Here is a 24,127-nt window from a genome sequence, read left to right on the forward strand (position 1 = left end):
AGACGGTAACGGTATATATCACGGTATATTAATTTATCTTAAAATGTCTATATAAATGCTTCTGAAGGGGTAAAACTGGTGCCGCAGAGTCACGTTAGAGCGCTAAAGCAAGTCTCCTCTCAGCCTCCTTAGCCAAATTGAAATGCCCAAACTATATGGCAAGGTCCATGAGCAAGTGGAGAAAAACTCAGTACAATTAAACACTATGCAACGACCACTGCAAACGTCGAGTGAATCGTCAAGTAACATTAACGTCATTGCTACTGCTGTGACTACCGGTAGCTGCTCTAGTCTACCGGTCACAAGGTATGAAGGTATAGTCAAAATCCATACCGTAGTGCAAATTCATACCGTTTATACCGTCCACCTTTAAGTGATAGTAATAGTAACAGTAGTAGTAGTTGTTTAACCCCTTAAATCTGTAACTCAAATGAGGTCTGCTTCATTATGGGTTATGATTATATCACAGACGGAAGAGAAGTCATTTTCAGTTTGCCGTCTCAGTGGCTGTCCTTGTATCTGAAAACTAACCACAGGTTTGCATGTCTGTGTGTGTGTTTCTAGAAGGAGGAGCAGGACGCCCACACCAGGAGGGAGAGCGAGGACAGGGCCGTCACCATCGACATCGACATCCCCGACATCCTGAAGAGGAAGCTGGAGGATGACTGCTTCTACGTCAACAAGAGGAAGAAGGTACTCGTCGGCCAACAGTGCCACAGTGTTGTGAACTTTTCAGGAGTAAACGAAAACATAATGTGGTTGGACGAAAGAGGGCGGGTTTGAGATCAGGTCAATTCTGAGATAGAATTCTAACAAAACATGCCCCCCAAAAAAGCACACCTGAACGGTATAGAACGGTTCCAGTGGAATTGTATTGCTAGGGGGGACAACTTGGACCCAAGTTATTGTCGGCTATTATATTAGCAAACACTGCAACAGGACATAAACTTGGGTCCATTCGGAGTGTTTATGTTTTCAAGTTCGGCGATGCAAACGGCTCTTCTTTGGGCGCCATGCTGCTTTTTCCATGTCAATTTGGGTGACTTGACTTGTCTGAATCGTCAATCCGAAGAGTTTTTCAGCCCGCACAACCTGTTGCTCTGACCTCACGTTATGCGTTTGTGTTAGCAAAGCAGAGTCTCTGGTCTGGACCTCACGTTACATCACTGGTCATGTGTGCACCGCTTTCAACGGTGGACAGATATAGTTGGCTATCACAACTTGCAACGTTAGCAGCACTTCAGGTTGCCTCTGCTAGCACAGCACTAACGTAGTGTGGAGAGAGGTCTGGCTATGTGTGAAACACTCAAGTGTAACAATGGTGACATATTGCTGTATCGATCCCCCCCCCCCCACCTCTTGTTAATGCCAGAATTAGCCATGTTTAACGAGACTTGTAGTTGTAACATGGGAGTCAATGTGGTTCTTCTGGTCTTTCCCACCCCAGCCTCATCTCCATTCAAATCGGTGGCACTGTGTATACGCCTAATGAAGAGGACTCTTGTCTATACGTCTTTATTTTATTTCACTTTGATGACTTTCTTTGACTCTTGTAGCTGGTGATGCTTCCCTGTCAGATGAACATAGTGAACATCCTCGAGTCCTATGTGAAGCACTTCGCCATCAACGCTGCCTTCTCGGCCAACGAGAGGTACAGACACCACCAGAGCCCCGCCCAGTCCAACCTCAACCCCCACTACGTCCCTCCGGAGAAGAAGTGAGTCTGTAGACACCAGGAGGCATTGATGTGATTTCTATGTTGTTGTTGTTGTTGTTGTTGTTGTTGTTGTTTTTTTCTCAGTAGTCCTCTTGGACCTGAAATGTTGAGTGTACTGTTCATCGTGAAAAATGGCGTACTTCAACGTCGCCACAATAACACAAAACTGTGCATAGTCGTATATTTTGATGGTACAGTATGTGTAGCCTAAACTATGCACAGTCATATATTTAGATGGTACAATATGTGTAGCCTAAACTATGCACAGTCATATATTTAGATGGTACAATATGTGTAGCCTAAACTATGCACAGTCATATATTTACCGTACTTTTCGCACTATAAGCCGCACCTGACTATAAGCCGCAGCAGCTAAATTGAATGATGTGTACATATATAAGCCGCACTGGACTATAAGCCGCAGGTGTTTTAATGTTTAATTACCATATGTAATTAGCATTGGGACACAATACTGTCGGACAAATAACAAGAATTAACTCATTTACAAGTTGTATTAAGTTTAGCAAATAAGGAAACAGATGAATAACATTTCAATGCAGTCAAAAAAGCAATATTTAGATTTTTACATTTTCGGGTTTGGTCACGTCGAGTCACATATAAGCCGCACCGTTATATAAGCCGCAGGGTCGAAAAATGGGGGGAAAAGGCGCGGCTTATAGTCCGAAAAGTACGGTAGATGGTACAATATGTGTAGCCTAAACTGTGCATATTCATATATTTAGATGGTACAATATGTGTAGCCTAAACTGTGCATATTCATATATTTAGATGGTACAATATGTGTAGCCTAAACTGTGCATATTCATATATTTAGATGGTACAATATGTGTAGCCTAAACTGTGCATATTCATATATTTAGCTGGTACAATATGTGTAGCCGAAGTTGTGCACAGTGATATATTTAGATGGTATAATATGCATAGCCTAAACTGTGCACAGTCGTATATTTAGCTGGTACAGTGTGTAGCTTAACCCTTTCACTTGCCACACGACAGAAGGTTAACCCTTTACTATCACACAATAGGCAGTGAAAGGGTTAAGCTCACCCCCCTCGTCGTCCTGACCGTGTCCCTGCTCCGTCTTCTCTCCAGTGAGGAGCTCTGTAAGGAAATGGTGGACGGCCTTAGGATCACCTTCGACTTCTCCCTCCCCATGATCCTCCTCTACCCCAGCGAACAGTCTCAGTTCAAGAAAGTCAGCTCCTCGCGGCTCTTCCTGCCCATCAAGGACGCCACCGCCAGCTCTAGCAAGTACGTATCCCGCGAGTAAAGATGAGAGGGGTGAGGATGGCCTCGAGGCAGACTGTAAGGTCGCTGCAGACCTGCCAGCCTCTCTATGCATTTTGCATACTAGGTATCAAAGTACACTGGTGCGCTTTGTCACTTAACCCTTGTAACTCCCTAAGGATTTTGAAGGATTTTGACAAAAATGGGCCTTGGATCAAAGCCATATAACTTTAACTGTTTACTATTTAAAAAAAAAAAATTCCCCATGATTAACAGTAATAGCCTAATCTCAATATATCTGTAACAAATTACATATATTTCGGAACAAATCTGTGTTTGTTTGATACCACGTCCGTTTTTATCGAAAAAAACCTGGATAAATAGCCATATTTATCATATTTCTATACATTTCTGATACCACATTACAGCGTATGTAAACTCGACAAAATACCTCTGAATAAGAATCTGCCATTAGAAAGAAGAAAGGTTGACTAATTCGGTCAGAAATAGCGGAGACGCTAAACGTTAGTAGGCGCTTATTATTACCAGAAAGTCTTGCGGGCGATCATTAGTAAATCTCCCGGTAGAATGTTGAACACTGGTCGCTGGTCGGCAGACGACCACAGCTCCTCCGTGAAATGTACTTCTTCATAGAAGCGAGGCGGGCCAGGGGGGCTCGTGTTCCCCCTATATACCAGGGGGAGTGGATCAGAGGTGGTTCTCATGGTGCACTTGTGTTGAAAATTCGCTCGCACCCCCCCCCCCCCCCCGCGCCGATTGCCTATATCCCCACATTCAGCCACTTTGGCCGGCTTGAGCACCTCCCACCTTCCCCTGAGTTGTGGCAAAGTGAGCTGTAGAGGAATTACGCCACCTTGTGTTTTACATCGGTAACAGCACATTTTAAAATTCGACCGAGTCCTGAGGTTGTGAATTATGCAATGCATTTGGTATAATTTGAAGCATAGACGGTAACGGTATATATCACGGTATCATCGTTTTTGATTTTTTTTTTTTTTTATATAAAATATATATATTATATAATTAGACTTGTACTTGTATTATCTGCGAGACATCGCCACCACGCAACAAGCTCCACTGTCTGTGTGTACTCTAGTAGCCTCCAGCTATGGCCAGGATTCTCCGGAGCTGCACCTGGACCTATACTCGAGTAGCCTCGAGCAGAGCTACGGCCAGGATTCTCCGGCGCTGCACCTGGACCCTATTGTATTGGTATAACGTTAGCAAGCCCTCAGCTCGAATACGCATCGAATCAGTGTTATAAGACATTGATATCAGGAGCTATCTGTAGCTACTGCATATATAACGTTAATACAACGCCTCAGTGAATTATTTAGTTCAATGGGACATTTCGTTTTGAACGGTGAACTAACTTGCGTTAACGTGAGCTAACAGGTAGCATACACGTCTCTAGTACTAGACTTTGTGGAGCGTTTGTTGATGTCAGGAGCTATCGGTAGCTGGCCGACTAGATACCGTTCGGTTAGACAATGCCCCATCATGTATTAAACTAAAAGTGAATAGTTGACTGGGTCATTTTGTAACGGTAGCTAAGCTAACGTTAGCTCAGGGAGACGCCGCCGTCCTCCTGACAGCTCCCGTGTCCCGTCCCACTAGACTACTAGACCCGTGTTTACATGCGTGCGGTAGGGGCTGGCACGCCCACTGCGCGAAGCCTCCTAAATAACTTTTTCCAGTTCGCACATATCTATTATCTATGACTAATTCTATCTATTTTTAGGGGCAAATGCGAGTGAAATAGTCGCGCTGTGGTTACATGACGTCATTGCTATTTTAGAGCTGCACTACCGGTTACACGGTATAGTCAAAATCCATACCGTAGAGCAAATTCATACCGTTTATACCGTATACCGTTTATACTGTCCACCCCTACATTTGGTAATTCTATCTAGAATTTAACGAATGAGAGCAGATTAAAAATGCCTTTTTAACATGGGAGCGGTTGGAGATGAAAACATGACCAGGCCCACCGTTGGTTCTAACCACTATAACTTTTTTTTAGAGTTTCAAATTATAAGCCTTTGACATAATGAACATGTATGTAAAATGAAGATATTTTCCCAATTTCATGAAATAATAATAAACACAGACACCGCTGTGCTCACACACACACACACACACACACACACACACACACACACACACACAAGAAAGTAGTTTTCATGACCAGGAAGCCACGAGGGTTAAAGTGACTTTGGCCAATTGTGCAGTAATGTTATCCCAGTCTACTCAAGTCTACGAGCTTAAAAGTATAAGAAGCGGGTGTGAGCAACCGGGTGCTATAACCTGTCACTGTTTACAATACCGACATTTGCACTTTTATTTCTTATTACTTATTTACTTATGATTTAGTTATTGTCTTCTTTGTTTGTTTGTTTGTTTATTTGTGTGCGTGCCTGTATGCCTGTATGCGCGTGTGTGTGCGTGTATGTCCCAGTGTGTGCAAGCGTGAGTGAGAGATGGGAGAATGGATTGAGTGGGGAGCACAGTGTTTGTTCATGATTTGTTCATGAGAGTGGCACTGAACATTCTATAGATCTGTTGATTGAATGTGAAACCTCATGAAAATTAAAAGATTTAAAACAAAAGCAAAAGAAGAAGAGGAGTTCCCTCAATCATGGCACTGGATTCGCTCCCCTCGCCTTCACCCGCGGCCTTATCCCTCATTCCCTCAACTCACTCCGGCCGGCTGGTTCCTCGACTGTGGCGATAACATTAGCCAAACATAACGTTACATTAAATGGTTTATATTAAGTGTGGATCATTCCCTTGAAGTAATTTGCAATGGTAAACTGACCAATAAACGTTATGTATTTGCAAGCTAGCTTACTTGTCAGTTATTTAAGTGGGCGAAGTGAGTTATATTGTCTGTGTCACAGATAAATATGACTTTTCATAGCATTTGTAATATTAATTATTGCAGCTAAGGAGTGGATTATGGCACCCCCGGCTGATGAAAACAAAAAATCACATTTGACCATCTATTAGATTTCTTTCTTCCCCATTTTTCTGGTGAGAACCACTGGCCATGCATGCGACTCATTTTTCGCCACAGTATATTCCAAGCCTTTCCTCAAGGTTGTCTGGGGGGGATTCTACAGTGCCCACCATCTCTGCTCACGTGCCCATGACCAAGCCACCGAACCCCAAAACGGCTCCAAGATTATATTATATAATATATATATTATATCTATATAGTAATTTATTAGTGTGAATTTCTCCAGACCTCTCTTGGCAGAGTCTGAGGTCTGGCCAGCAACAGCAACCCCTCCACTATCCCCACCCAACTCCAACCCACACATCAGACTAAAACAAAAGAAATGTAAACAAAGTGCAATAAATTCAAGTGCACTTTCTTTCCCCCAGAGGTCGCTGTTAATCATGTGACTAGGGGTGTAACGATTCAACCTCGCAACGATTCGATTCGATTACGATTCTTCAGGCAACGATTCAATGCATCATGAAATCTCTTCATTTGACCACGATTCGATTCATTTTCTATACATTTTTTATACATTTTCTATCAGTTATTTCCCCCAAAAATGTTGAATACACAAATGTGGCTGGGGGAACTGATTCACTCGGCATGAATGGACTATAGGTCAATAAAAACAATACACAAAAAAAAAATGTATGTCGATTATAATCGATTCTAACATATTTAAATCGATGCATTGAATCAAACACATTAGAATCGATTTATTTCGATTAATCAATGCATCGTTACACCCCTACATGTGACCCTCTCTCCCTCCCTCCTCCCTCCCCAGAACCCAGCGCGAGCGCTCTCCCAGCCCGTTCGGCCACAACCCCCCCACGCCCCAGTCGACGGACAGCCAGCCCAGCGAAGTGTCCGTAGCCACCACCAACACCACCAACACCACCACCACCACCACTAACACCACCAACACCACCAACACCACCACCACCACCACCACCCCCAAACGCAGACGGCAGCCCGACACGGACGGCCAGCCCCAGTCGCTGAGGCGCTCCACCAGGCACACGTCGGGGACCGAGGGAGGCAGCGGAGGTTCTTACTTTTCTTTTCTCATTCTCTTTTTTTTTTTTTTTTTTCCCGCATTTTGTGTGTGTGTGCGCAGAGTGCAGGGTTGTCTGCTAACAGTGGCACGTTCAGGTCACTCCCTCACTCAGGACCTAAATATAAAATACCTTTTGTTTTTATACCTCTTTTATATAATACCTAAATATAAAGATAAAATCAGTTTATGTATGTAATTTATATATATATATATATTTTTAATAATATACATTTACATTTAGGCTGATATATCGATATTGGAATATTTTTACTACCCAACATTGCTATCGGCCCCAAAAATCCAGTATCTGTCAGGCTCTAGTTTAAAATGTCCAAAGACGCTAGAATATTTGCAATCTGCGTTGTTTAAATTTTTTTTATTGCACGTACTTTTATACTATAACCATTCTATACAAAATTATTTGTATACATTTTGTAATAAATAAATCTCTGGAATCTTTGTTGTATGTGTCTTTATATGTGTAGTATTGATCTTGTGTTTATGTCTTCACTCAGGTGGGGGCAGTGCTACAGCATCCCCGCAGCCCAAGCGGCGCCTGGCTGACGCCTCGTCTCAGCTTCCCAAGTTCTTCCTCAACCTGGACCGGAGTAAGCTCACATTCATTCACAATAGGGAGGTGTAGTGGTTACGTCATTGCTGTTTCCGGCCGGTCCACCTCGCAAAATTGCAACGTATTTCCCCATTGTCCATTTCTAAATCGTCTCGTTTAAAACAAATAAAGCATTCATCCACAATCTATAGCTCAACATGAAAATATTTGCAATTAATCGTAAAAAAAAATCGGCACATTTTATTTCAACCAAAAATGCTTAAACAATAATGTTAGCAATAGAAGGGAACTCATTTTGTGCAAAAATGGAAAGCTTTTCAATGTTCATGAGGCAGAATTGTTACAATAGCCGATAATCCAATGAAAATCCCTATACAGGTGGACCTCGCGGGCGGTCCAAAGTGACGTTGGACTACACCTCCCTATAACGTCATGTTTGAGGCGTCCCGGTGGCTCACCATCACATGTAATCACAACGTCCTGGGTTCAACTCTGGCCTAAGACGTTACACAAGGGCAGCATGGTGGCACAGTGGTTCGAACCCCAGCAGGGGGCCATTCTGTGTGGAGTTTGCATGTTCTCCCTGTGTTCGCGTGGGTTTCCTCCCACACCATAAAGACATGCATGGTAGGCAGGGACTACAGATGAAAACTAGCTGATTAGCTAATTCTGGCACATTTACATAGATGTGGAAACAACCTGCCGGCCGCGCGCCACACGGGAGATTGAAAGAAAGAAAAGAAAAAAGTTGCCTCGTCTCATCAGCGAGAGCCGAGTGGGAGAGAAAGGAGAGAAAGGAAGAGAGAAGGAGGGAGGGAGAGAGAGGGGGCACTTGGGGGGGGGGGGACCTGCCGCACGGAGGTCCGCGCGACACACACCTCCGAACGGGAGAGTGATAGAAAGAAAAAAAAGAAGAGAGAGGGAGGGGCACACACACACAAATAGCCTTCATATATTCCACATAGCTCTCTCTCTCTCTCTCTCTCTCTCTCTCTCTCTCTCTCTCTCTCACTCACTCACTCACTCACTCACTCACTCACTCACTCACTCACACTCACACTCACACTCACACTCACACATATATATATATGGTATAAATGATTATTTGTGTAAATAAGGTTATACGCCGACCATTAAGAAAATACATGTTAGTTTAGGAATAAGGGGCAGGTAGCTATATAACTATAAGATTTATTCTTCTTCCTGCTCCTTTTGTCCATGGAATGACTATTTATGATTTTTTTAATGTCTCTCCCCTGCCTGGTTCCCGTCTGTATATGTACCGCTACGCTTCGCCCGCTTCATATCACAGCTGGGAAAACGAACTAGACTGAATTTTACTTTTGATCTCCCAGGTGATGGTATGTCATGTACTTTTATTGCACTCACTCAGAAGCATTTTATTCAAACAGAAAGACTCTTTATAGAAATTCTTATACGTTTCAACAACAAACGGGGTGTTTGATAAATAAGTGGCCTGTTTTTTATCGTCGGGTCATATCAAATCAAATGTATTTGTATAGCCCGAGATTTACAAGTCAAAAAGAAACACCACAATAGATCCAGAACAAAAACCACCATAGAATTTACATACTATGCAACACAGACTTCTGAGTAAGTAAAATAAAATTACATTACATACCGTCGACCCAGGAGATTAAAAGTGAATTTCAGTCTCTGTTAATTTGCTCGGCTGTGATATGAAGCAAGCAAAGCGTAGCGGTACATGTACCTGTCACTCACCGTACTGTCTAATGGAAAATTATTAATAAAAATAATAATAATAATAATAAATAGCATAAATGCCATAAAAAACAAATCTCTTGATCATATCTATAATGGAGTAACATAGCTTGTGAGTTGTATTTATTTACCTTATTTGTATATATATCTTCTTCACACTGGTATCTATAACAAGTCATTATTTGGTGAGGCATGGTGTCGCACATGGTTTCTGTTGTTGTAATTACCACCCATGCCCTGTAGATGTCACTATCTCTTTTCATAGTATAACATCATTACTCTATTCTCACTTTAGTGCAGATTGAGACTACATTAGATATTTTGAAGGTTTTAGTTTGTTTATGATCCTCTTTTCATGTAGGCATTCGGAATACAGCGGTCATGTGAGAAATGTTTTTTTGTCAATGACTTAACCGACATAAGAAAGTCTAGTCTAGATAAATGCACTCAACCGTCATTGGTTTCCTTGAAGACGTCTGATATCTTACCATCTTTGAAATGTTAGTCATGTATGAAGCATAATATCTAAGACCTAACATGCATTTTTAATTATCCAATCGATATAAGATACCCCAGATACAGATCACATGTTAATACTTAACATATCGTCTAGTCTCCTATGTCTCACTATATTGTCTGCTGTATAGTCTGTCATAACGTATTGTCTACTGTCCTATGTCATCGTGTATCGTCTGTTCTATATTCCTAGTGTCTTGTGGTCCTACTGTATCGACTGTCTTCTGTCATGTTGTATTGTCCTCCGTTACACTGAATGAATGAATTTATTTTTGAACATGTTATTCTCCATATTTCTCCAAACAACTCACGGTATCTTGTTCCGTCAAACCAAACAATCATAACAACAAATTAAAAAACATAAAAAAAAAGAAAAAAAAGGAATTATAAACAAAAGGTCAAGAGCAATGTGTTTGGTTAGCAGACATGTCCAAAATAGGAGTAGAGGGAAGCTAAGCTTATTGATCCCTACCCCCTTACATTTATATTTGTTCTTACATTAATTTTACTAGATATAACATAATTTAGTATATTACAATATAGAATATACTTTTACTTATATTAAAAGAAAAAACTTGATTCACTTGACAGCAGTGAATATAGTACAGCACTACATACACAATATAACATAACTTTGTTTATCCTCAATACTCATTTCTGTATTTTTCTAATGTGTATTTTTTTAGCTGCTTTTTAAATTGTGCCACATGTTTACTCAGTTTGATGTATTTGGGTAAATTATTCCACTGTGTGACTTATGTCTACAGTTTTTAATCTTGTGGTTACTGTGCAGCACTTTGGTCGGCTCTTTGAGCTTTTAAATTAGCTATATAAATACATGACTTGACCTGGTGTATGGGGTCTACTGGTCCTAGTGTGATGACGTTAATGGTTCTGTTGCGTCCCCAGAGACCCCGGTGCACAGTGGCTCCTCGTCCCCGCTGCCCCTCATGTTGATGGTTCTGTTGCGTCCCCAGAGACCCCGGTGCACAGTGGCTCCTCGTCCCCGCTGCCCCTCATGTTGATGGTTCTGTTGCGTCCCCAGAGACCCCGGTGCACAGTGGCTCCTCGTCCCCGCTGCCCCTCATGTTGATGGTTCTGTTGCGTCCCCAGAGACCCCGGTGCACAGTGGCTCCTCGTCCCCGCTGCCCCTCATGTTAATGGTTCTGTTGCGTCCCCAGAGACCCCGGTGCACAGTGGCTCCTCGTCCCCGCTGCCCCTCATGTTAATGGTTCTGTTGCGTCCCCAGAGACCCCGGTGCACAGTGGCTCCTCGTCCCCGCTGCCCCTCATGTTAATGGTTCTGTTGCGTCCCCAGAGACCCCGGTGCACAGTGGCTCCTCGTCCCCGCTGCCCCTCACCCCCAGCAAGGAGGGCGCCGGGCCCTTCTCTGGCCTGGAGAGCCGCCGGAACAACGAACTCAACGAGGTCAGTACTTCTATTTATCAAATGTGATTTTATTATTTTTATTCTATAATTATTTTGATTATATTGTTTTTATTTCAGTTTTTATATGATAACATACAGTGGAGGGATCATCATCATCATCTTCGTTTTACGTCCTTTTTCCCACTACAGTGAGGTTGCGACGGAGATAATAATAATCTTTGTTTTTCTAGTAGAGGTTCTTGTATTCATTTGCAGAAGGGCTTTTGTAATCAGGGAGAACTTCTTTGTTGACTAATAATTATCGATTTCATCAACAACTCCTCCATACATTTAGAATTTCCCACGTGCAATAATAGGGAAGGACCTCTTTTAAAACGTAGTGCTTACCAGAGATGTGCTTATCATCTTTCAGGAAATAAGTCATTCAGCATAAAGGTTTAGCGACCAACTACGAAAGTCTTGGTCAACTAAACAAACGGACTGATTAATCAACAAAGTCAGGGCAGCCCTATCTTTTGTGTTATGGGGACAAAAGACTGATGTGGACAATGTGGACCTTGGTTAGAAAGTACTTGTAAAATCCTTGATGATATCTATAATGGAGTAACACAAGTAGTTATTTTTTTTACAACAAACTTATATCCTTGAATTTATATTTAAATTGGTAATATAGTTGAAGTCATCAATAATAAACTTATTTTTCACATCTCCCCTGAGCAGGTCCTGAGCTGGAAGCTGACTCCTGATAACTACCCTCTGAGTGACCAGCCCCCTCCCGCCTCCTACCTGTATGGATCACAGCATCTGCTACGCCTCTTTGGTTAGTTCCTCTAGGTTACTAGTTAGTAGTCTAATCACATAATGATCTTAGGTTACTAGTTAGTAGACTAATCACCGTAAGGATCTTAGGTTACTAGTTAGTAGACTAATCAACGTAAGGATCTTAGGTTACTAGTTAGTAGACTAATCACGTAAGGATCTTAGGTTACTAGTTAGTAGACTAATCAAGTAAGGATCTTAGGTTACTAGTTAGTAGACTAATCGCCGTAAGGATCTTAGGTTACTAGACTAATCACGGTAAGGATCTTAGGTTACTAGTTAGTAGACTAATCAAGTAAGGATCTTAGGTTACTAGTTAGTAGACTAATCACCGTAAGGATCTTAGGTTACTAGTTGGTAGACTAATCACGTAAGGATCTTAGGTTACTAGTTAGTAGACTAATCACATAATGATCTTAGGTTACTAGTTAGTAGACTAATCAAGTAAGGATCTTAGGTTACTAGTTGGTAGACTAATCACGTAATGATCCTAGGTTACTAGTTAGTAGACTAATCAAGTAAGGATCTTAGGTTACTAGTTGGTAGACTAATCACGTAAGGATCTTAGGTTACTAGTTAGTAGACTAATCACATAATGATCTTAGGTTACTAGTTAGTAGACTAATCACGTAATGATCTTAGCTTACTAGTTGGTAGACTAATCACGTAATGATCTTAGGTTACTAGTTAGTAGACTAATCACAGTAAGGATCTTAGCTTACTAGTTGGTAGACTAATCACGTAATGATCTTAGGTTACTAGTTGGTAGACTAATCACGTAAGGATCTTAGGTTACTAGTTAGTAGACTAATCACATAATGATCTTAGGTTACTAGTTAGTAGACTAATCAAGTAAGGATCTTAGGTTACTAGTTGGTAGACTAATCACGTAATGATCCTAGGTTACTAGTTAGTAGACTAATCACCGTAAGGATCTTAGGTTACTAGTTGGTAGACTAATCACGTAAGGATCTTAGGTTACTAGTTAGTAGACTAATCACATAATGATCTTAGGTTACTAGTTAGTAGACTAATCACGTAATGATCTTAGCTTACTAGTTGGTAGACTAATCACGTAATGATCTTAGGTTACTAGTTAGTAGACTAATCACAGTAAGGATCTTAGCTTACTAGTTGGTAGACTAATCACGTAATGATCTTAGGTTACTAGTTAGTAGACTAATCACCGTAAGGATCTTAGCTTACTAGTTAATAGACTAATCAAGTAAGGATCTTAGGTTACTAGTTAGTAGACTAATCAAGTAAGGATCTTAGGTTACTAGTTAGTAGACTAATCACCATAAGGATCTTAGGTTACTAGTTGGTAGACTAATCACGTAATGATCTTAGGTTACTAGTTAGTAGACTAATCACCGTAAGGATCTTAGGTTACTAGTTAGTAGACTAATCACATAAGGATCTTAGGTTACTAGTTAGTAGACTAATCAAGTAAGGATCTTAGGTTACTAGTTAGTAGACTAATCACATAAGGATCTTAGGTTACTAGTTAGTAGACTAATCAAGTAAGGATCTTAGGTTACTAGTTAGTAGACTAATTGCCGTAAGGATCTTAGGTTACTAGTTAGTAGACTAATCGCCCTAAGGATATTAGGTTACTAGACTAATCACCGTAAGGATCTTAGGTTACTAGTTAGTAGACTAATCAAGTAAGGATCTTAGGTTACTAGTTAGTAGACTAATCACCGTAAGGATCTTAGGTTACTAGTTGGTAGACTAATCACGTAAGGATCTTAGGTTACTAGTTAGTAGACTAATCACATAATGATCTTAGGTTACTAGTTAGTAGACTAATCACCGTAAGGATCTTAGCTTACTAGTTGGTAGACTAATCACGTAATGATCTTAGGTTACTAGTTAGTAGACTAATCACAGTAAGGATCTTAGCTTACTAGTTGGTAGACTAATCACGTAATGATCTTAGGTTACTAGTTAGTAGACTAATCACCGTAAGGATCTTAGGTTACTAGTTAGTAGACTAATCACCGTAAGGATCTTAGCTTACTAGTTAGTAGACTAATCAAGTAAGGATCTTAGGGTACTAGTTAGTAGACTAATCAAGTAAGGATCTTAGGTTACTAGTTAGTAGACTAATCAAGTAAGGATCTTAGGTTACTAGTTAGTAGACTAATCGCTGTAAGGATCTTAGGTTACTAGTTGGTAGACTAATCACGTAATGATCTTAGGTTACTAGTTAGTAGACTAATCAAGTAAGGATTTTAGGTTACTAGTTAGTAGACTAATCACCGTAAGGATCTTAGGTTACTAGTTGGTAGACTAATCACGTAAGGATCTTAGGTTACTAGTTAGTAGACTAATCACATAATGATCTTAGGTTACTAGTTAGTAGACTAATCACGTAATGATCTTAGCTTACTAGTTGGTAGACTAATCACGTAATGATCTTAGGTTACTAGTTAGTAGACTAATCACAGTAAGGATCTTAGCTTACTAGTTGGTAGACTAATCACGTAATGATCTTAGGTTACTAGTTAGTAGACTAATCACCGTAAGGATCTTAGGTTACTAGTTAGTAGACTAATCACCGTAAGGATCTTAGCTTACTAGTTAATAGACTAATCAAGTAAGGATCTTAGGTTACTAGTTAGTAGACTAATCAAGTAAGGGTCTTAGGTTACTAGTTAGTAGACTAATCAAGTAAGGATCTTAGGTTACTAGTTAGTAGACTAATCACCGTAAGGATCTTAGGTTACTAGTTGGTAGACTAATCACGTAAGGATCTTAGGTTACTAGTTAGTAGACTAATCACATAATGATCTTAGGTTACTAGTTAGTAGACTAATCACCGTAAGGATCTTAGCTTACTAGTTGGTAGACTAATCACGTAATGATCTTAGGTTACTAGTTAGTAGACTAATCACAGTAAGGATCTTAGCTTACTAGTTGGTAGACTAATCACGTAATGATCTTAGGTTACTAGTTAGTAGACTAATCACCGTAAGGATCTTAGGTTACTAGTTAGTAGACTAATCACCGTAAGGATCTTAGCTTACTAGTTAGTAGACTAATCAAGTAAGGATCTTAGGGTACTAGTTAGTAGACTAATCAAGTAAGGATCTTAGGTTACTAGTTAGTAGACTAATCAAGTAAGGATCTTAGGTTACTAGTTAGTAGACTAATCGCTGTAAGGATCTTAGGTTACTAGTTGGTAGACTAATCACGTAATGATCTTAGGTTACTAGTTAGTAGACTAATCAAGTAAGGATTTTAGGTTACTAGTTAGTAGACTAATCACCGTAAGGATCTTAGGTTACTAGTTGGTAGACTAATCACGTAAGGATCTTAGGTTACTAGTTAGTAGACTAATCACATAATGATCTTAGGTTACTAGTTAGTAGACTAATCACGTAATGATCTTAGCTTACTAGTTGGTAGACTAATCACGTAATGATCTTAGGTTACTAGTTAGTAGACTAATCACAGTAAGGATCTTAGCTTACTAGTTGGTAGACTAATCACGTAATGATCTTAGGTTACTAGTTAGTAGACTAATCACCGTAAGGATCTTAGGTTACTAGTTAGTAGACTAATCACCGTAAGGATCTTAGCTTACTAGTTAATAGACTAATCAAGTAAGGATCTTAGGTTACTAGTTAGTAGACTAATCAAGTAAGGGTCTTAGGTTACTAGTTAGTAGACTAATCACCGTAAGGATCTTAGGTTACTAGTTAGTAGACTAATCACCGTAAGGATCTTAGGTTACTAGTTAGTAGACTAATCACGTAATGATCTTAGGTTACTAGTTAGTAGACTAATAACTAAGGTCCAGGATCTTAGTTTGCTAGTTAGTAGACTAATCACCGTAAGGATCTTAGGTTACTAGTTAGTAGACTAATCAAGTAAGGATCTTAGGTTACTAGTTAGTAGACTAATCACCGTAAGGATCTTAGGTTACTAGTTAGTGACTAATCACATAAGGATCTTAGGTTACTAGTTAGTAGACTAATCAAGTAAGGATCTTAGGTTACTAGTTAGTAGACTAATCACATAAGGATCTTAGGTTACTAGTTAGTAGACTAATCAAGTAAGGATCTTAGGTTACTAGTTAGTAGACTAATTGTCGTAAGGATCTTAGGTTACTAGTTAGTAGACTAATCACCGTAATGATCTTAGGCTTCTAGTTAGTAGACTAATCACCGTAATGATCTTAGGTTACTAGTTAGTAGACTAATCACGTTAGGACCTTAGACTATTAGTCTTCTCAGCTGAAGACTTTTTGTTTGTTTTTTTGTGTTCTTTGCGTTTATTTCACGCTGAATAAATTATCGATGAATATGCTTTGATCTTTTTTACGGGCACTATATCTTTCTGCATGACTGCATTCACTCACAGAAGGACAGAATTCTTCTTTTTTGAAGTCGAGGACATCACAATTTCCAGCGTTCTTAGTTTATTTGTGGCAAGAGACGCAGAGTGGAGGAGAGAAAACAATTGCTTATGAACGCAACTAGCATCGTGATGTGTTAATGAATCAGTTTAGCTAAAATACATTGCTGTGGGTCTGTCTAATATTGTGGTGGGCTGCCACAAATAAATCCACTTTGGAAACATTGATATCTCTACTTATGTAACACCCTCTCAGGCCGTTCCTACAGCTCGATCTTATTGTCTTACAGGTTGGTTTCGTGCTCTGAAATCTCTCTCCCTCCGTGTCTGTCTCTCTCTCTCTCTCTCCCTCCCTCCCTCCCCTCCATCTCTGGTCTTGCCCTCTGTCCAGTGAAACTCCCAGAGATCCTCGGGAAGATGCACATCCCGGACAGGAACCTCCGAGCCCTCGTCAAACACCTGGAGCAGTTCCTCAGGTAAACCCTTGACCCTTTCACTTCACCCATTGGTCGATACTGAGTGCCCATCCTTACTAGTGATGCACCGATGACTCTTTCACTTCACCCATTGGTCGATACTGAGTGCCCATCCCTACTAGTGATGCACCGATGACTCTTTCACTTTACCCATTGGTCGATACTGACTGCCCATCCCTACTAGTCATGCACCGATGACTCTTTCACTTCACCCATTGGTCGATACTGAGTGCCCATCCCTGCTAGTGATGCACCGATGACCCTTTCACTTCACCCATTGGTCGATACTGAGTACCCATCCCATCCATCGCTTTTACTGAACAGTGTACTTTACTGTTTACGGAATATGTGTAGACTGAGATGGTAAATGGACTGCATTTATATAGCGCTTTTATCCAAATCGCTTTACAACTTAGGCCTCGCATTCGCCCATTCACTCACACATACACACAGACGGCGGAGGCAACCATGCGAGGTGCCAACCTGCTCATCGGGAGCAGTTAAGTGTCTTGCTCAAGGACACTTTGACATGCATTTAGTGCATCTCTGGTCCGATTAGCACAGACTCTTGCCATCTGGGCGCCAGGCTCTCTGTAGCCCAATTGACTTAATGTTGCCTCTTGAGAAAGTCCAGTAAAGTATATATTTGCTGTGAAGAATAATGGTCGGCTATGGAGTAATATTACCTGATTGACCATCAGATAGTCCAGCCGCTGTCAGGATACCTCATATAGAACACTGAAGTCAATGAAAAAGTCCCACTCCCAATCCTCCCCCCCCCCCCCTTGGCGCTACCTCTCTGTTTTGAGCAAGGCTGTGTAGTGTAGGGTGTTCCGATTCTTTTGTGGATCTAGGGGTAGTAGTGGCCATGTAGCTCTCCAACTGCTCCTCCAAACAAAGTGTTTTGAGAGATGCTGATTCAAAATGAGGGGTAGAGAACATTAACACTTTGAATACATTTAGTGCTTGAATGCCCACCATCCGCTTCAATGTTAACGTTAATATCGCCTAATCTATGTATAAAATTATGGCTATGTGTCTAATCTGCCCGTCGCATTATCAATGACCCATTTCCAGTCAACATTGTCGAAGCGGATTGTTTTTTTATCGGTTCATTTCCGTTTTATAGCATTTTGAAAAGCCCTCGTTTTCAAGAAGAAGAAAAAATCCCTGATAAACGCTGATGTACTGTAATATTCTAGAATGTTGTCATTGTTCGGCCTATTTATGAATAGTTTTCAAATAAACGCTAGATTATCGATAGTATATGTGTATTTCCTGATCACTCGCACAGTCAAAACAGCCATATCACATATAGGGGGAAAGCTTATATCTCTGTGAAAAAAGGTCTGATTATCCTAATACTGGTAAAATAGATTCCTTACCTGAGATCAGATGGTATCCAAATGGATTATTCCAATTCCTGATCGACCATTCCAAAAATCGATCCTTTTATTGATCCCACGTGTATACTGTAAAACAGCGTATACACGCTGTGCTGAGGGTCCAACATGAAGCTGATCGGCCCCGGTTACATGCGTGAGAAGTAAAATGTGGAGTCCGGGTTTTTTTCCCCCATGCATTTTCATTGAGTCCAATCCAAAAGGGTGAATTACCATCTGGGAGACGATAGGGGGCGCTTTTTTCACATCTGAGCGCCTGGTGTGGCTGATTTACCAACGGTAGACTCGGTTGATGAAATATGAATTCAGATCGCTAATAAAAAATACCCCCCCGCGGGGGGTAAACCCGAGAAAACTCGGGTTGGGCATTCAAAGTGTTAAGGACTTACATTTCTGTATTAATATGTAAATTCTTCATGTACATGATCAGTATATTTAATAATAATAATGCATTTTATTTGAAGGTGCCTTTCAAAGCACCCAAGGTCGCCATACAGGGTTAAAAACATTACACACAGTAAAAACACAATATTACAAATTTACACATAGGGGAGCAGTTCTAATAAACTTCAAATGAAAGTGAATATGCCAGAATGAACAAATGTGTTTTGAGACGGCAAACAAAGGTGGGGAGGTTGTCTATCGCGTGGATGTCTTGTGGTAGGGAATTCCAGAGGCGGGGGGGCACAGCGGGAGAAGGCTCTGGATCCCATGGTAGTCAGACGGGAATGGGGAGTGACAAGTTGGAAGGAAGAGGAGGATCTGAGTAACCGAGAGGGAGCGTAAGACTGAAGAAGTTCTGTAAGATAAGGTGGGGCTAAGTTATGGAGGGCCTTATTTTGTACGTATCGGCCTATTTGGGTTTTGCACAACACATTTCCCTTGGAGGAAATATACTGAACCGCGTGTTGCTTTTTTCCCGATCTCCCTTTTCTCCAGACACACACCATTCCAAAAATGATTATAACTATTTACACTGCTCCAAGTCTAGAAAAAATGTATGGACATATATATATTGTTTGACAACTTGTTGATGGTTATGTTAGTTCAACAATCTGATACAGCAACACCGGATGAACCTGGCAGTACCGCTCCTCATTCCAGATTAGTTTTCTCCGCAGCCACGGTCGTATAGAATGCCAGTTCCATGTCAAAATGTAGGAGAAGACCCATCCGGTTACAGAGAACCGGTGGTGTTTTATAGCTTGCAGGTGTTGCCGAGATGTTGAGGAAAAATTGTGAATTGTGTTCTCTTGTGCTCTCCTTTCTATCCAGACGCACACCATTCCAAACATTTAAGTTCCTGACATTTCAGTAAAATAAAAATAAAAAAGGCACACAATTAACGTAATCTCAAAAACCAAATACCGGTAAGCTGATGCGTACAAAATATTTATTATTTTTACTACTGGTGAGGTAACAAGGAGTGTCTCATTTCCTAGGTAAAGATTTCAACCCCTTCCCCTTGTAGCTCCTGAAATGCCACTACTCAGTCGAGGGCGCTCCAAAACTAGGGGTAGGGCCAAGGGGAGGGAATTGGGTTGGGACCTTAAAGTCTAGTTTACGAATTAGTCTGGAAGATGTGTGGGAATGCTGTAAAGGCTTTGATACAAGCAACATTATATCTGCAATTTTGTAAAAATAAACGATACAATAGCTTCAAGTAGGGCTGGGCGATAAAACAATAATGATAATTATCGCGATATATTTTTCCTCAATATAAATATGAAACGTAGTTTAAAAAAAAATTATAATATATATATATATTTTTTTTTATTGTGACCTGCAACAGGGCAGCTTTAAAACCAGAAACAGTGGACAGACTTGTCTTTCTTGCCTGCAACTTAAAGTAATGGCTTTGCTTGTCCAAATGACAATACTGACCAAATTGAGATTTATTTTTCTCTTGTCCATTTATTCTGTTTGCTTTCTAATTTTAAATACAGGTTGAAACCGTCTGTACACAGTAGGCTATGTGTGCTAATCAGACTTGAGATTTAATTTATTTTTCATTATTAATGCCAGTTATAAAAGTTTTATTGTTATACAGTTCATGTTCTACCTCAGATTTGTGGTTTGGCAAGTAGGCCTAGTTTGTCATGTTCTGACAATAAATAATATTCTGAACCACAATTAACCTTCTGTTCTGGTTTCTTCATCTTTCATTCAGAAGCAAAAAGAGCCTTTAAACTTGACAGAAATAATGATTTCATGTATATCGAGATAATTATCGATATCGAGTGATATGAAAAATGTTATTGTGATCAAATGTTTGGCCATATCCCCCACCCCTAGCTTCAAGCTGCCTTCATCAGGTTGCTTTAACTGCCATCGTTGAATTCACTGCCATTGTTTGATTTGTCCGCAGATGAATTAAGAGAGAGACAGTTGTCCTTTTATTGTCCCCGTGGGGGAAATGATTCCTCTGCTTTTGACCCGTCCTCATCCACCCTGGGAAGCACCTGGGCAATCTTTATTTCAACTCGAAAATTATATCTATTATGTGGACATCAACGCAATTTTCATAATTTTGACTCTGTACACCACCACAATGGATTTGGGGGGGAAAAGCGGGGGGGGGGGCACATGTAGAAACTGATGTAATTCATACACTGTTCACCTGATTTGGATGTAAATACCCTCAACTTAAAGCTGAAAGTCTGCACTTAAAGCACACCTTGATTGTTTCAAGTCCATTGTGGTGCTGTACAGACTACAGAGCCATAATTGTGTCAATGTCCAAATATTTATGGACCTGACTGTACATAATAAATATAATGATAAATACAATACATATACAATAAATGCAATCACGATAGAATGTGTACAATAAATCAAAACAATTACAGATTATGGTGGAATGGTTGGGGATTAAGGATTTTATTTATTACTGACCAAAGGATACCGACGTATTGAGTTTTAGAGTATGATGTGTCGGGAGCACAGAAGCTAAAAGCACATTTCCCAAGTGCAGTACAAACTCTAGGTCGCTTTAAATGTCTTAAAACAATCATTGGGACGTGTACCACAGGGTGCAGACGTCCACTCCGATAGTGAAGTAATATTATTTGGGCAATCTCCAATTATGGCTTTGTATAGAAACAGATGCCAATGCAGCTCTCGTCTGTGCTAATAGGACCATCCAGCCCTACTATACAGGTCACAATGTTGAGCACCATAACCATCACTGGTGATAAATCTAATGGCTGAATGATATACGGAGTCTAATAAACAATAAACTGCTGAGTGTGCTGCCTTGCTTGGAATGCTGGGGAGTGGATTCCATGGTTACATGCTGCCTTGCTGGAAGAAAGATTCTAAACATTCTGTCAGAAGTTGAACAGTTGGTCAAATTACATCTCAAGTGAGATTTATTTTGGCAAACTAATCTGGTCTTCCTGTTTTTGACGCTCGCCAATGGTTTGCATCTTGTCGTGACCCCTCTGTATTCACTCTGGTGAAGTCTTCTTTTGATTGTTGACTTTGACACGGATACGGCTACCTCCTGGAGAGTGTTGTTGATCTGGCCAGCCTTGTGAAGGGGTTTTTCTTCATCAGACCCATTCTTCTGTCACAGTTGTTTTCCATGGTCTTCTGGGTCTTTCGGTGTTGCTGAGCTCAGTGTGTTCTTTCTTTTTGGGAATAACAGTTGATTTGGCCACACGTAATGTTTTTGCTATCTCTCTGATGGGTTTGTTTTGTTTATTCAGCCTAATGATGGCTTGCTTCACTGATAGTGACAGCTCGTTGGACCTCATGCAAATACCTCACTTGAAATGAACTCTAGAGTTTTTATCTGCTCCTTGTAAATGAAATAATGAGGGAATAACACACACCTGATCATGGAACAGCTGAGCAGCCAATTGTATTACTTTTGGTCCCTTACAAAAGGGGGGGGGGCACATTTTGATTTTGATGTAAATACCCTCAAATTAAAGCTCTGAGTCTGCACATAACCTCTAGGAACACGCCAACTTTTTGGGAAATTAGCTTATTTGCCATCTACCCTGGAGTTAGACAAGCCGATACATACCCTTTTCTTCTCTGTGCATGCATTATTGCATTAGGCTTAGGGAACAGCCGTACCGTTAGCCTATCTTAGCGTCATTCACTGGAAGTAGGTGTGCCAGTGTAGCCTAGTTCCCAACAGTCACGAAATACACTCCAAATACAACTCAAACGTTCCTGTAAACATGTTGTGACCTGTGTATTTACCACGTGGAGGGGGAACATTTTTAAAATTTTATTTTCTAAGCCGATATATACAATGAATCTTTTTTTGCCGAACCACTGCTGCCTGGGTGCAGTGATTTCATCACTTCAAAAGTCCCATGTTTCAAAAAGCAACAGGGCTTTTGAGGTGATGAAGTTTTGGAGTGTATTTCGTGACTGTTGGGAACTAGGCTACACTGGCACACCTACTTCCAGTGACGCTATGCTAGGCTAACGGTGCATCTGTTCTCTAAGCCTACTGCATGCATAGAGAAGAAAGGGGTATGTATCTGCTTGTCTAACTCCAGGGTAAATGGCAAATAAGCAAATTTCCCAAAAAGTTGGCGTGTTTCTTTAACACATCCTGTGCCAAAAACGAGTTTACTCGTTATTGCCCGCCAATCTAATAACGCCAATAACGAGTTTACTAGTTTTTATGATCGTTATTTCCTTTATTCGCTGTTGGCATTCATAATTCATCCAGGAAGGCTCCGCAAGCCAGCTGGACTCAGTCTGATATTGCAATGCCTCAATACCGCCGCCTGGTGGATTTCGGGCGAGTTGCACTCCACTCTAAACTGGATGTGGCGCTCTGTGCATCGGGGAAAAAGCTCCGGCAGAGCTATCTTGTTACGTGGATCCAAACAAACTCGAGTGCATTGGATCGCTTTTGAGACGCAAGAATCAATATGCTTTCGGCGTTTATTGCGTCGTACAAACGGAAAATGGATCTAGCAGATCGAAATCAAATAATTGGAATTTTTTTTCTCCAGGCTCATCGGCCACAGGTAAGAGGAATCTAACGTTAATTCCAGCTCGATTGTGCATTTATTTCATTGCAATCCATCCGATCAACGTATGATGTCGTACTAAAAAAAGCCGTTACTGACGATCAAGGAATCATAAACGACCCCCCCCCCCCCCCCCCTTTCCTTCACGCATGATGGAGCATAATGTATAGCGATCATATGCATTTGAATTTTTTTATATAGCGTGTATAGGAACGAAACGCCAATCGATTATGTATAATATGCGTCAGGGCCTATAACTCGCGTTCTAGGAATTACTGCTCTACACTCTAAAAACATACTTATATTCATGACGGTACTAACACGACAATGTATGAATGGAAAAATATAACGTTCCCACATCCGGAACGATAGATACCCGATGTTGAATGGGCCATAGTAATGTCGATATAGATATAATATTTAAAAAGTTATAGCCCTGCAAAGAAGGTGAGCGACTCCATAGGGTTACAGCACTGGCAGAGAGTGGTATAAGATGGGCAAACTGCATGGCAGACAATGGGCTAGATCCACAAAGAATGGATTGCACGGAGCAAGTTGCACCCTTACTTATAATTCATTATGAATTGAAAATGGGGGACCCTGATGTAAACAAGACGAAAGTCTTTCTCTGGTCTGCATCCCCTTAACAATTGTGTGTATTGAGCCGTACTGTATTGTACCCATTCTGCAATCTGTTAATAAAACGTTCATTCATTCAATCAATCAATCTGCACGGTGATTGATTGAATGAAAAATATTATTAATATGGTCATACATCTATGGATCGGGTCAA

At 40.7% G+C, this 24,127-nt stretch overlaps 1 protein-coding gene across 3 annotated transcripts in view; it reads left to right on the forward strand.

The window, feature by feature from the left end:
* LOC311242903 (MSL complex subunit 3-like) overlaps positions 1–24,127 on the forward strand; it is a 55,276-nt gene that overhangs the window by 13,680 nt on the left and 17,469 nt on the right. For 2 of the 3 annotated variants that reach the window (XM_084331966.1, XM_084331967.1), the window contains exons 6-13: positions 565–693; positions 1,557–1,717; positions 2,831–2,989; positions 6,778–7,040; positions 7,566–7,658; positions 11,198–11,307; positions 11,989–12,088; positions 16,844–16,928. In XM_084331966.1, coding sequence (XP_084188092.1) covers positions 565–693; positions 1,557–1,717; positions 2,831–2,989; positions 6,778–7,040; positions 7,566–7,658; positions 11,198–11,307; positions 11,989–12,088; positions 16,844–16,928 — 1,100 coding nt within the window. Of the gene's footprint in view, positions 1–564; positions 694–1,556; positions 1,718–2,830; positions 2,990–6,777; positions 7,041–7,565; positions 7,659–11,197; positions 11,308–11,988; positions 12,089–16,742; positions 16,929–24,127 lie in introns of those variants that run through there. The other variant, XM_084331968.1, reaches the window with a different exon arrangement.

Source organism: Notolepis coatsorum (assembly GCF_963971535.1).
Source record: "Notolepis coatsorum genome assembly, chromosome: 1".
Classification (NCBI taxonomy): domain Eukaryota; kingdom Metazoa; phylum Chordata; class Actinopteri; order Aulopiformes; family Paralepididae; genus Notolepis; species Notolepis coatsorum.